The 14,769-nt window shown below is 38.5% G+C and overlaps 2 protein-coding genes across 4 annotated transcripts; one reads left to right on the top strand and one right to left on the bottom strand.

Annotated features, from left to right (window-relative positions):
- Nucleotides 1-1,161: 1,161 nt before the first annotated feature.
- Nucleotides 1,162-14,621, bottom strand: LOC308702309 (uncharacterized protein). 3 transcript variants are annotated; one of them, XM_081385047.1, is made up of 4 exons: nt 14,497-14,621; nt 2,323-2,643; nt 1,930-2,244; nt 1,162-1,837 (listed from the first exon to the last, which is right to left on the bottom strand). In XM_081385047.1, exons 1-4 carry the CDS (start codon nt 14,543-14,545, stop codon nt 1,668-1,670), a joined length of 855 nt encoding a protein of 284 aa, XP_081241173.1. In that variant the 5' UTR covers nt 14,546-14,621; the 3' UTR covers nt 1,162-1,667. The 3 variants fall into 3 exon arrangements, with proteins under 3 accessions (XP_081241173.1, XP_081241174.1, XP_081241175.1); XM_081385048.1 differs by lacking the exon at nt 14,497-14,621 and adding an exon at nt 6,360-6,501 and having other exon boundaries at nt 1,174-1,837; XM_081385049.1 differs by lacking the exon at nt 14,497-14,621 and adding an exon at nt 6,360-6,461 and having other exon boundaries at nt 1,174-1,837; nt 2,323-5,343.
- On the top strand, nt 7,869-13,080 carry LOC308702301 (uncharacterized protein). Its single transcript, XM_081385013.1, has 6 exons — nt 7,869-8,221; nt 9,166-9,504; nt 10,449-10,739; nt 10,918-11,064; nt 11,884-12,225; nt 12,386-13,080. The coding sequence occupies exons 1-6, from the start codon at nt 8,179-8,181 to the stop codon at nt 12,457-12,459; spliced, it is 1,236 nt and encodes a 411-aa protein (XP_081241139.1). The 5' UTR covers nt 7,869-8,178; the 3' UTR covers nt 12,460-13,080.
- Nucleotides 14,622-14,769: the final 148 nt, after the last annotated feature.

Below are 14,769 nucleotides of genomic sequence, written 5' to 3'. Positions count from 1 at the left end.
TTTAAATGGGTCTAACGGTTACAGGGGCTTGTTTAGTCAATAAACGTGTTTAAAATGAATTTTGCAGTTGTATTGCAAATGTAGTTTGTCAACTGGAGCACAGTATGATTGTTATGAAATAAAGGCTAATGTGTGTTTTCATTTGTGTGTTTTTTAATGTGATTGATAGACACCAGTTAATAATTTTGTGAACCTCAGTATAAAATGAATTATAATTAATATAATAACTAATTTTGGAGCAATTTCTAGTTATGATTCCCAAATAATACATTTTGATTAAAACAATTTTGTGTTGAACACAAAAGAAAATATTTTGAAGAATGTTGGTAGCCAGACTTCCCCCATTGACTTCAATAGTATTTTTTTTCCCCTACTATGGAAGTCAATGGGGTCCATCAACTGTCTGGTTACCAAAATGCTTCAAAATATCTTCTTTTGTGTTCAACAGAAGAAAGAAACTCATACAAGTTTGGAACAACTTGAGGGTGAGTAAATTATGACAAAAAAAATAAATAAATGGTGAACTGTCCCTTTAAGGGTTTCTTTAAAAAAACAAATAAAATGTAAAAAAAAAAAACATATATGAGGGGAAAAAGGGGGGGGGGGGTATTTCCCTTAAATAGGTCTAACTATTTTTTATTATGAAGGTACACTAACATCAGAACCTATATTTAACGTTGCAACGTCTTATGATGGCTGTGCCTTCTGGGGTCAGTCAGTCCATTATTCATCAGCAATGTTGCAAGAAGAGAAAACTACCATGCTAACGCTTATCGCTGTGATGATGATTTGTGAGTTTGTATTATTTAGCTGAATGAGGACATCCCGTTTTCCAGATATAATTTACTTGCCACTTATTTGATCCATAACTGTTGAAAGAATGCTTGGTTATTTCTTGTAATTTGGCAAAGTTTCGTCTGTGGTTTAATTTAGTATCACTGAAAGCTTTTTGAGTTTGAGTTATTGGTTGATTTATTTATTTTGCTCACGAAAATGCTTGTTGTGAATTTAAGGTGAAATTTAACTAATTAAATGATCCGCAGCACATACTTACATAATATCATTAAAGAAAATTAATAAATAAATATGACTCCCAAAGTCACCAGAACTGAATGCTTTGGTGTTTTTGCACAAAAAAAAAAAAAAAAAAAAAAACATTCCCAGAGTGCCCGAGACATTTTAAGGTACTTTATTAAAATGTGTGTGGGGCCTGTACGCAAGTGATGATCAAACGCCCCTGACTCAAACAAAGGTGTGCAATGTGCACCAAAAGTTCAAAAGTTTAACACATTGACGCTCAACTGAGGAAACTTTCTGAACACTGTGGGTAACAACATTAAAGAGGCAATGTCCTGACACTAAAGGGCAGGTTCTTCAGAAGTCACAAGTTTGCAAAACAAAACACTTCCTGCCAACACTTACATGCTGACAGGCCACAGGAACAGGTCTGCTACCTACATTACCAGACCACAAAAACACAAGAAGATGTTTAGTAAGTACAGCGTAGATGAAAGAACAGACAAATTTGTGGCAGAAACGGACGTTAAGTAAAAATATGATTGTTCAAGACTTATGCCATGCTGTTTTAGAGCATTTAAGAGTTTTAGAGAGTTTTGTAAAAAATAGTTAGAGAGAAAATGTTTTATTCTTGATATTCTTTTAAAATTTCAGTTAGAGTTGGCTAAATCAGTTTGAGATTGATTCTGAGCTCTTCTTTTCTGTTCAGCTCTTCTGGATGTGACGTCATAAACCAGAACAGCAACAGTAGCCACTCCCACCAGAACAGAGAGGACCAATTGGATCACAGCTTTATTAGAATCACAACAGCAGATACATTCTGAAGGGAAAAAAAGAACAGCAAATATCAATATATAAAATTATTTGATAGTATGCTGCTGATGTGCTGTTGAATTGATGGTTTGATGCTACCTGAACATGTGTGACAGAGTTTGTTGATGTCCAGATGTGTGGTCTGGTTGCTGATGGGATTGTTCAGCACACAGCTGTAGGTGTTTTTATCCTGATATTCCACCTCCAGAGGTAGAGAGAGACTGATGCTGAGATCAGACGCACTGATGCTGGACAATACACTGATTCCTTTGTACCAGGAGAGAGTCACATGGCTCACATTCAACACTGAACACAGCAGCACACATTTGGACACCAAATGAGCCGATGATCCTGATGATGATGATGAAGGATTTTGAGGACAGTAACTAGCGATGGCAGGAATGGGAAGACGAGCTGGAAAACATGGAAGAAATATTAATAAAGGGTCTGTGATGTCAATTTCATTTGGAACCTCTACCTATAAGTACTCACCAATGACAGTAACATTGAAAGTTTTCTTTGAAACATTATGTCCAATCATCTGTACTTTATAAAACCCAGAGTCTGTGGTTCTGATGTTTGTGATGGTCAGAGATCCAGTCTGATGATCCAGCTTCAGTCTGTCTCTGAATCTCTCATTATTTTCAGAGATGACTTGGGAGGATATGTTGAGCTTAGCAATGCAGTCGTCTCCGCACATCCACATTATCAGATCGTCCTCTTGTATTTTATTCACACCAGTCTGTAGGTTGACAGAATCTCCCTCCATCACTGACACCGACTCCATTTCATCTGCCTCAACACCAAACACACCTGAAACATACAAGGGCACTTTCTCAATCACAGACTAAAGTACTGAAGTAACTTTCTGTTGGATCATTAGTTTCAGTTAAAATTGCTATACTATTATTAAAAGTCATTCTATTTTTATGGAAGCTTATTTTAGCCACAGAATAAAACAAAAATAAAAAGTTAATTGGGACTTTATATTTTGCAACTATGACTTTATTTCTTGCAATTGTGAGTTTATATCTAGTAATTCCGATGTATAACTGGTCAAAACTCATCCAAATGCAGTTTTATTTAAGCAAACAACAATCCAAGGACAAGGAGCAGAAACCAGGAATCAGGAGCAGAACTGAGGACACTAACGACGCATCCAACAATGAACAAGATCTGACCAAGAACACAAGAAAAACTGGGGTTTATAGACACAAGGGGTGATAGATAAGACTCACTTGGGAACAATCAGGGAACTAATAAACAAGAAAACTACAAACTGACTACAAAATGGCACTAGAAACAGAAAACCGGAAAAAAGACAGGCAGAATACAACCTAAAAGTTCAAATAACAGAAACACATGGTACACAAAACATGTAACAGAGACCCCCTTTAAGGAGCAGATTCCAGATGCTCCATGACCAAACACAAAACACAAGAGTCCCAGAGGGTGGTGGAGCGGGGGCGGACTAGGGGAAGGGATAGCAAGCCAGGCCCATGTGATGAAATAGGCCTGGAGACTGAAGAAGAGCTAGCCAAGTGGAGAGCCAAGGCAAGGCAGAGACAGTGGAGCTGAAGCCATGGCAGAGTCGGTGGAACAGAGAGGGAGAGCCCAGAGAGTTAAGGGATTGCCTCCGTGGTCATTACAAGAGGAGCTGCCAAGGAGTGTGTGCAGGCCACAAACACATGATGGTGGTAGCCATCAAAGGCAGTACAGGTGAGAGTGGTAGGACCTCCAGGACTGTTGGACTTGGGACCACCAAACTTGCAAGCACTGAGACCACTGGACTTGGGACCTCCAGACTCAAGACCACCTGACCTGGAAGTGCTGAGACCAATGGACTTGGGACCGCCTGACCTAGAAGTGCTGAGACCAATGGACCTGGGACCACCTGACCTAGAAGTGCTGAGACCAATGGACTTGGGACCACCTGACCTAGAAGTGCTGAGACCAATGGACTTGGGACCACCTGACCTGAAAGTGCTGAGACCAATGGACTTGGGACCACCTGACCTAGAAGTGCTGAGACCAATGGATTTGGAACCGCCTGACCTGGAAGTGCTGAGACCAATGGACTTGGGACTGCCTGACTTGGAAGTGCTGAGACCAATGGACTTGGGACCGCCTGACTTGGAAGTGCTGAGACCAATGGACTTGGGACCGCCTGACTTGAGACCATCGGACTTGGAAGTGCTGAGACCAATGGACTTGGGACCACGTGACCTGGAAGTGCTGAGACCAATGGACTTGGGACTGCCTGACTTGGAAGTGCTAAGACCAATGGACTTGGGACGATCTGACTTGGAAGTGCTGAGACCAATGGACTTGGGACCACCTGACCTAGAAGTGCTGAGACCAATGGACTTGGGACCGCCTGACTTGGAAGTGCTGAGACCAATGGACTTGGGACCGCCTGACTTGAGACCATCGGACTTGGAAGTGCTGAGACCAATGGACTTGGGACCACCTGACCTAGAAGTGCTGAGACCAATGGACTTGGGACTGCCTGACTTGAAAGTGCTGAGACCAATGGACTTGGGACCGCCTGACTTGGAAGTGCTGAGACCAATGGACTTGGGACCGCCTGACTTGAGACCATCGGACTTGGAAGTGCTGAGACCAATGGACTTGGGACCACGTGACCTGGAAGTGCTGAGGCCAATGGACTTGTGACCGCCTCACTTGGAAGTGCTGAGACCAATGGACTTGGGGACCGCCTGACTTGAGACCACCGGACTTGGAAGTGCTGAGACCAATGGACTTGGGACCGCCTGACTTGAGACCATCGGACTTGGAAGTGCTGAGACCAATGGACTTGGGACCACGTGACCTGGAAGTGCTGAGGCCAATGGACTTGTGACCGCCTCACTTGGAAGTGCTGAGACCAATGGACTTGGGGACCACCTGACTTGAGACCACCGGACTTGGCAGTGCTGAGACCAATGGACTTGGGACCGCCTGACTTGAGACCACCGGACTTGGAAGTGCTGAGACCAATGGACTTGGGACTGCCTGACTCGGAAGTGGTGAGACCTTTGGACTTGGAACCGCCTGACTTGAGACCACGGGACTTGGAATTACTGGACTTAAGATTACTTGGAAAAACTGAGACCGTTGGACTTGGGACCACAGGATTTGGAAGAGTTTAGACCGTTGGACTCAGGACACTGGGCTTAAGAGCGGGCTTGTGAGTTTGTAGCTTCCGCCTGGAAGAGTTGATTTTAGGGGCTCACTTGGCCCAAAATTAAAAAAAAATATCTTGAAAGCGGTCTCCTCTCAGTTCATACAGTTAGTCAGTGCACAAAACTGAACTGTATATTCCTCTACAGAGTCCTTTCCTTGCCAGAGGAACAGAAGTTTCTCTGCTGGATCCATTGTGATTTATTCGGAGAGTAGAATCCAAATGCAGTTTTGTTTAAGCAAACAACAATCCGAGCACAAGGAGCAGAAACCAGGAATCCCAGGAGCAGAACTGAGGACACCAACGACACATCCAACAACAGACAAGATCTGACCAAGAACACAAACACTAGGGTTACACACACACAAGGGGTGATAGATAAACAAGACACACTTGGGAACAGTCAGGGAACTAATAAACAAGAAAACTACAAACTGACTACAAAATGGCACTAGAAACAGAAAACAGGAAAGAACTGGGATACAACCTAAAAAACGGAGAACATATAACATCCGGGTTTATAACTTGCAATTTAGATATAAAGTCAGTATTGCAAGATATAAAGTCAGATTTCTGATAAATAAAGTAAGAATTGCCTATTTTTTTTTTTCTGTGGCAGAAACAAGCTTCAATGAATTTGACACTAATTTAAAAGTTAAAAGATTTGAATTCAAGTCATTGGGATCTTACAGAAAGAGAAAATACAAAGCAGCATTACACAAAGGAAGCAAAATGGAACTGATGTTTTAAAATGTGTAGTTATGGAAGATGTTATAAATGGCAGGTTTAATAAAAAATATATTTATTTTCCCTGAAGGCAGTGCTTTAAGTGGGGGAAAAAGTGCTGGGACTCTCGCTTTGAGTCTGTTTGGCAAAGAAAAAGTAAAGGTACGCTAAAGATTAAAATCTAGAAGTGCTGGTACTGCGTACCGGTGCGTACCGGTCCACTTCGAGCACTGTCTCAAATCTCAAATGCAAATAAAGTCTCAAATACACACATACTGTCAATCACTGCACTGTTTTCAAACTGTCTCAGTAATACCACAGATTGATAAGATTGTAATTTAGGACAAAGCTAGAGCTATAACCAAAAGCAAGAGCATCTCTAAAAATAACTAAGGTGTTAATTTACATTCAGAAATAACATTTACATATCAATAACATTGATAACTTAAAGGGAATGTTTTTAGAGCATATTTTTGTTAGCTGTGACTATGACGTCGCTGAAGACCTTTAGACAAATGTTGTAAGGAAATATAAACCCTTTAGTAATTTTCGACAGTAGGCCTTTTACACCATTACAAAACTGCATGAAGTGAAAAGCTAAAAACACATTTTAACTTACCATCGAGACGCCAGAAGCACAAACAATAGAAAACAAACACGTGAAGCATTTTTATCAGCAGTTGGCTGTCCGTTCTGAGGAAACTTCACTTGAGATGAAACCAAGTGTGAATCCCCCCCCCCCTCCCCCTTTACACTTTTCCACCTCCCTCCCCGTTCTCATGCACTGACTGTGATTGTGTTTGTTCTACTTGCATATGTTTAACTTATTCTAGTACTTATTACGAATCTAACTGGTGGTAGAAAATATTATTAGTTATGACATGCAACCAGTGTATATGTAAAAATTGCTGATATTTCCTATTAAAAAAAGAAGTCCCATTTCCCAATAATACCATTACTAGTGTATAAAGTGCAATTTCTCATAATGGTTACATTTGTTTGTATATTAAATAGTAAATGATCATTGTTAAATGATGCTGGCAATTAATTTTAAATAGCCTATTATTGTTGATGGATTCACTACTTTGTTTTACAATTAACCAGTATTGAGTAACAGGAAAACAGTCTGTTATGATAATGTTAGCAGGACAGGAAAAGCACTTTAACCACATGAGACATACGCACATGCACAACTTATTTGTCCACTCAACAGAACTAGACCTAGACCTACATATCTTTATAGATCTTATGAAATCAGACCACAGCAAGTTTCAGTTTGACTCAGAAATTGAGCTGGTGGTGACAGTGTATTGAAAAGGTCTTCTGTTGGTCTGCTGTAGCCTAATCAAATGTGTTGAAAATAAAATCTTAAACCAACTAATACCATCTTTGCTGTTAAACAAACCAACACCAACAAAAGTACACTTTTTTTTTATAAGAACATATTAGTTTTTCATCAGAATTTCATGCCAGCCATCATGGACTCGGAGCAAGTCATATCCACCATTATCCTCAAGTGGTCATTAGGTTGAACTGCAGATTAAAACACACATAGATCACACACTCTCAGATAAAAAAGTACAAAAGCTGTCACTGGGACAGTACCCTTCAAAAGGGTTCTAATATGTACCATTTAGGTACTAATATGTACACGTTTGGTACCAGTATGTACAAGTTTGGTACCAATATGTAGCCTACCTTTGAGGGACTTATATGCACTCTTTAGGTACAAAGGTGTACCTTTTGAAAAGGTACCGCCATAGTGACAGCTTTTGTACCTTTTTTTCTGAGAGTGCAGGATGAGCGCCCCCTGTCGGACAATGTAGCCTATATACTGCGAAGCTCATCCCTGCTTAGCATTCCATGAGCTTATTAGTGAGCTTAGACTCATAATATTGTCTTTTACATGTTGCTATTGACTACAAGCTTACGTAGCCTACGTTTGGTTTTCCTCAGTTACGTTGACAGATAGGCCTACTTTTAGTAAAATACTTTAGTATTTTAAGTTCACGTGATTACACGCATTAACACGGACAAGAGAGAATTCGGCAAAACTAGCAACAATTAAAGTTCTTTTTTTTTTTTTTTTTTTGAGTGAGGATAAATGCGTCACATTGTCATGTGAGCCGACATGGTCCATCCTTCATTCCGATCTATGGAACTTCCTGACATTTACTTCCGAACTTTTCCTCGCAATTACGCAGATTTACTAGTTTACCAGCGATGATTAAGAATATGATTCACCAATGAAGTCTATCAGTTGTTGTTAGATATCGGCTAATTCGATAGAACATTATGTTAATCGTCGCTGTCAGCGTACGTTTAAGAAACGGAGCGCTACCTGAAGGATAAACAACCGAGAACACACCTGAGCCGATGAACAAATACACTACATCTTTAATTATTTTAAAACACATTTCACTCTGATCTAGATCAGTATGATGATCTGTGTTTTATTTATCTGCCTTTTACTCTTTAAAGGTGAGTACAGAATTTAAAAACCTCAGAGACTTTCGCTTTCAGTTTGCTATATCGTTTTGTCCATTACAAAGATATTTTAATTACTAGGCTACTTAATTTAATACCGTAATTAAACTAGGTGGTTTAACTGTCCCCAGGCAACAAGTCTCATTAAAATGCTGATGTTGGCATAACCATTATTATTGTTTCTTTAAACCTTGTTCTTTATTATTGTTTCTTTAAACCGGATTTTTTTTTTCTGTAAAGAATGAATAGCTGAGAGATTTATACATCACATGAAAGCTGAATAAATAAGCTTTCCATTGATGTATGGTTTGTTAGGATAGGACAATATTTGGCTGGGATACAACTATTTGAAAATCTGGAATCTGAGGGTGCAAAAAAATCTAAACATTGAGAAAATCGCCTTTAAAGTTCATTTATGTTCGTAATTGTGCTGCATTCACTCACAAAAATAAATGTTTTATATATTTACGGTAGGACATTTACAAAATATCTTCATGATATTTACAAAATATATTACAATTTACAAGATATCTTTACTTAATATCCTAATGATTTTTGGCATAAAAGAAAAATCGATAATTTTGACCCATACAATGTATTGTTGGCTATTGCCACAAATATACCCGTGCGACTCGTGACTGGTTTTGTGTCACAATTAGGCAAATAAAACTTAAAGGAATAGTTCACAAATGAATGAAAATTCTGTCATGATTTACTCACCCTAATGACCTTCCAATCACTGTATATGACCATAACATTTTCTGTTGAAAACTAACGAAGATGTTAGCAGAACATCCATGTTCTTTTTCATTCGTGACTTTGAGGGTGAGTAAATCATGGGATCATTTTCATTTTTGGGTGAACTATCCCTTAAAGTCTCATGAAGTTGTTTAGACAGAAATGATCTCCATTTGAGAAACTGTTTGTTTGTTCTTCAGGTGTGTTTGGTGTTGATCCAGTGAAGTCAGTGTCAGTGTTGGAGGGAGATTCAGTCACTCTACATGCAGGTCCTACTGAAACACAGAGGATTGAGCTGATACTGTGGACATTTGGACCTGACAGCACTCGTATAGCTCAGATCAACAAAATGATCAATAAGCTCTCATTATATAATGATGCTCTTGATGGGATATTCAGAGACAGACTGGAGTTAGATGATCAGACTGGAGATCTCACAATCACAAACATCACAACTCAACACTCTGGACTTTATGAATTACAGATCTTTGGCGAAAAAGAGGTCCTACCCAAAAAATTCAGTATTATGGTTTATTATGGTGAGTAGTTCAAATATAGTTTGCATTCGGTTTGACTTCATTGCATTATTGTGGGTGGTGTGGTGGTGTGGCGCAATGGATAAGACACATGCCTTTGGTGTGAGAGACCTGGGTTCGAATCCACTGTGAGACAGCAATGTGTCCCTGAGCAAGACACTTAACCCCTAGTTGCTCCAGAGGCGTGCGACCTCTGACATATATAGCAATTGTAAGTCGCTTTGGATAAAAGCGTCAGCTAAATGAATAAATGTAAATGTAAATGTAAATGTATTGTTCCATACTGGACATATTGTCAGTATGTCAAGTCAGCAGTAAAACTGAGAAGTTACCTTGGTAACTTTTCCACTGAGCCCATCATTCAATTATCCTAAATGCAATCTGAACCTACAGTATTTGGTTTCTGTTGTAAAGGGTAAAATGAGACCCGAGTCACAGCCCCGGCATATGTTGGTTAATTTGAGACAAGCAACCTAAAGAGACAGAGATAGTGTAAATCACTTAAAACCATGGAAGACAAAAATGATCTGCTTTGGGACATTAAAAAGTCATAATGATGTGGTTAAGTCAAAGTCAAGTCAAAGTTAATAAAAAGTTTAGTACTTCAGGTTATGAATCAAATAAGTGAATTTTGGTTTAACTCACTGCATGCCAAAAACTCCCTTAATTGCTACATTATTCTTCTCATTGAATATCTTGTTTCAGTCAAAAATGCGTCACATGATTGGAGTAAAACGTGTTTGCCAATAATGTCAAATTTCACAGTCGTGACTCTTCCCTTGATTTCCCCTTTCTGCAGTTAGTCTGATTAGTAGAAAGTGTATATATATATATGTCAATTTTTTTTAAACTATTTCATTAAGGTGCCTCTATTAAGATAACTATTTAAATAAAGGTTGATTCACCTGTATAGGATCATTGTCTGTTTATTCACTTGTGTTTTCTAGCTCATCTGCCTGTTCCTGTCATCATCAGTAACTCTTCACACTGTTCTTCATCATCATCATCTTGTTCATTGGTGTGTTCATCAGTGGTGAATGTGAGTCATGTGACTCTCTCCTGGTACGCAGGAATCAGTGTATTGTCCAGCATCAGTGCGTCTGATCTCAGCATCAGTCTCTCTCTACCTCTGGAGGTGGAATATCAGGATAAAAACACCTACAGCTGTGTGCTGAACAATCCCATCAGCAACCAGACCACACATCTGGACATCAACACACTCTGTCACACATGTGCAGGTATGTCAGCGCTGATTTGTTCTGCTCCACATTATTAATACCTCTCAACTTTAATTCCAGTTCTCAGGTTTCCCATTAATACAGCATCAGCATTTTTAGTAATCTGACCCATTTCAGATCTCAGTTATTGGATATAGTCACACGTTTTGTGTGTTAACTCTGATCTACTGTTTTCCAGTGGACGAGTCGACGATCAAAACAGAAAGAGGTTTATCGTTCAGTCATATAGTGCTGATCTGTGTTTTTGTTGGAGTAATTGTTTTAGCCGTGGCTGCTGTTGGGATATTCACCATCCACAGAAAATATAGAAATACAGATCACATGGGTAAGTTTGATCTACACTTAGATAAAATGTGAGATTTATTGTGAAAAAAAGGATAGTAAGGTGAAGTTATGGGCGATTTTGAAACACTGATTCATGAAGCTTTGAAACCTTTACAAATCTTTTTTGAATTAATGTATTGGAGCGTTTATCAAACTGTCAAAGTAAATGAGGCTTCGTTACATCATAACTTTTAAAAAATGTTTTGAAATTTCAATGATTCACCGCTGTGAGGCGTTGATCTCTGTGAAATCATGCAGATTCAATGAGATTGCCCGCTAGTGGCGAACCATTGAACAAGTGTTTGTGATTTTTACCCGATCTCTGATCAGTTTTATACATGTGTAGATGTTTAAAGGGACATTTATATTATTAAAAGAGTAATAGTAGTTAATAGTCTCTTATTGGCCCGTTTAGCTGAACCATCCATGGAACAAACAAAACAACCCATACAAATTGATAAAAGAACACGTATTATACGGACACTTAATATTTAATGGTATTTGACGATTAGTTCATTGCATTTGATGCATTTATTTTCTTCAATAAAACATTTGCAATGGGTTTGTAAAAAGCTGTTTTTATGCATGTTTATCCTGAGTTTTTGTTGCATTTCCACTGTTCTGGCCAGCAGGGGTCACCAGCGGGTGTGGTGTTTTGAACGCTCCAAAATATGATCGTTTTGCAAAGCAATTGGATAAATTGATTCAAAGCTTTGAAAAGTTTTGTTTCTCCCATTACTAGTTCAGTCATGAAACTCTAGAGGGCGCAGGCTTTACATTTTACAATGTTTAATCTCAATCTCCATTCCCGTTTGTTCAGTTGACGGCGTCGTTGCTGAGAAAGTTGAACTGAAGACCGTGTCAGTGACGGTGGGAGAGTCCATCACTCTAAACACTGGTGTCACTGAAATACAGAGCTGTGATGTGTTACAGTGGAGGTTTGCCAAATCAGACACAGATCTCACGAATCCTTTTGAAGTCATTGCCAGACTGAATGAACTGAACAATAGCGGTTGTCGCAATCATGATGACCGAGTTCACCTGGATCGCAAAACTGGATATCTCACCATCAATGACATCAGACCTACAGACTTTGGAGTTTATAAACTAAATATCACCAGGAATGGGAGAAGTATGATCTCCAAGATATTTCTTGTCCAAGGTGAGTAGCTCAAATCTGTTAGTGTGATAAAGTTTGAACAAATTATACATTTTACTGGATTTATTGGCTAAATTTGTCCCTCTTCTATATTTGAAGCATATTTGAGTAGTTGTAGTTGTAAAATCAACACTTTTTTTACACTATCTTACAAATTCCTCAGAAAGAGAAGATGTGCCAGAGGAGACAAACTCACTGTTGAAGGATGGACAGATCTCTGAAAGCTCTCGACTATAGCGAGCCTTCAAGTCTATCACCCTGGAAAATGTGTTTGAGATTATTCTGCATGCCTGTGAAAAATTATGATAATGACAAAGGGTTTCTTCTAACTCCACACTAACATTTGTTTTTTTGTTATTTTATGGTTGATGGAATGTGTTCCCATTAACCGTGATCTTGTCTGTTATGCAGATATTAATGTCATGTATTTTTCATGTCTGTTACATTATATAGTTACAGTTTAACTGTTTTGATCAAAACAGGTGTTTGAACGTTTTCTGTCCTCTAGTGGACAACCAAGACCGTCCCAAATGGCACACTTCATGTGCACTTTCGTGTGCGTGTGTCCATTAAGTCCATGAGACCATAGGGTGTCCCATTTGTCATTTTAGGTTTGAGAATGGTGATCGTGAGCACCCTCTTTCCGGTCGTTGTATTACGAAAATGTGGACTCGCAAGTGTTTAGGGTGCCAATTGGGACAGTGGCCAATATGTTGGGATTACGGGTTTCATTACAGTTTTATAATGTGAAAGAGAGACTGCAATTTTTTGTCTGAAACTAATTTAAGCCTCATTAAATACCAAACATGGATTTGTTTTTATAACTTTTTTAATATTAATAAAAAAAAAACTGTCCTGAATAATGGTGTTAAGTCTCATTAATTGTCTTGGTATAATATAAGTATAATAAAAAAAGTATACTAAAAAAAGTATTATATAAGTATAATACTTATAAAATTTGCAGTGAAATTACTCATTTTATGTTAAAATTATAAGCCTTTGTTTGACTTCAAGAACAGTCTTGGCATTAATAAAAGTCATTCTATTTTTATGGACGCTTGTTTCAGCCACAGAATAAATAAAAATGACAATTAATTATGACTATTTCTTGCAATTCCAAGTTTATATCTTGCAATTCCAATGTAAAACTGGTGAAACTCTTAGATAAACAAGACTCACTTGGGAACAATCGGGGAACTAATAAACAGGAAAACTACAAACTGACTACAAAATGGCACTAGAAACAGAAAACAGGAAAAAGAAACCTAACAATCCAAGTAACAGAAACTCATGATACACAAAAACGCTGAACATGCAACATCCGGGCTTATAACTTGTCTGACTTTTTTCCTTGAATTCCAAGTTTGGATATAAAGTCAGAATTCTGATATATAAAGTCAGAATTGCCTATTTTTTTTTTCCTGTGGCAGAAACAAGCTTCCATGAATTCGACACTATAATTTAAAAGTTAAAAGATTTGAATTCAAGTCATTGGGATCTTACGGAAAGAGAAAATACAAAGCAGCATTACACAAAGGAAGCAAAATGGAACTGATGTTTTAAAGTGTGTAGTTATGGAAGATGTTATAAATGGAAGGTTTAATAAAAATATATTTATTTTCCTTAATGTCTGAAGGCAGTGCTGTGTGCTGGTACTCTCGCTTTGACTCTGACTGGCAAAGTACCGGTCTGTGACCCACCAAATTATGTGACCCTATAGGCACTGTAGTGACAGTAGGGTTGGGATTAGGATTGGGATCAGGTTGGATTAGTTCAGTACAGCGCCTAGGGTCACAGAATTCGGCACACCACCGACAAAATGTGAGAAGTGGCGATGCACAGAAAAAAGTAAAGGTACGCTAAAGATTAAAATCTAGAAGTGCTGGTACTGCGCACTTCGAGCACTGTCTCAATCCTCAAATGCAAATAAAGTCTCAAATACACACATACTGTAAATCACTGCACTGTTTTCAAACTGTCTCAGTAATACCACAGATTGATAAGATTGTCATTTCGGACAAAGCTAGAACTACAACCAAAAGCAAGAGCATCTCTAAAAATAACAGTGTTAATTTATTTCAGAAATAACATTTTGATAACTAAAAGGAAATGTTTTTAGAGCATATTTTTGTTAGCCGTGACTGTGACGTCGCTGAAGACCTTTAGACAAATGTTGTAAGGAAATATAAACCCTTTAGTAATTTTCGACAGTAAGCCTTTTACACCATTACAAAACTGCATGAAGTGAAAAGCTAAAAACACATTTTAACTTACCATCGAGACGCCAGAAGCACAAACAATAGAAAACAAACACGTGAAGCATTTTTATCAGCAGTTGGCTGTCCGTTTTTTAGGAAACTTCACTTGAGATGAAACCAAGTGTGAATCCCCCCTCCCCCTTTACACTTTTCCACCTCCCTCCCCGTTCTCATGCACTGACTGTGATTGTGTTTGTCCTACTTGCATATGTTTAACTTATTCTAGTACTTATAGGTAAATGGTGCTGATCATTTTAAATAGCCTATTATTGTTGATGGATTCACTTCT

This window comes from Scardinius erythrophthalmus (assembly GCF_964197995.2).
Source record: "Scardinius erythrophthalmus genome assembly, chromosome: 14".
NCBI classification, from domain to species: Eukaryota; Metazoa; Chordata; class Actinopteri; order Cypriniformes; family Leuciscidae; genus Scardinius; species Scardinius erythrophthalmus.
Note: the sequence above shows the minus strand (reverse complement) of the source record. Positions and strands in the feature narration are given on the sequence as shown.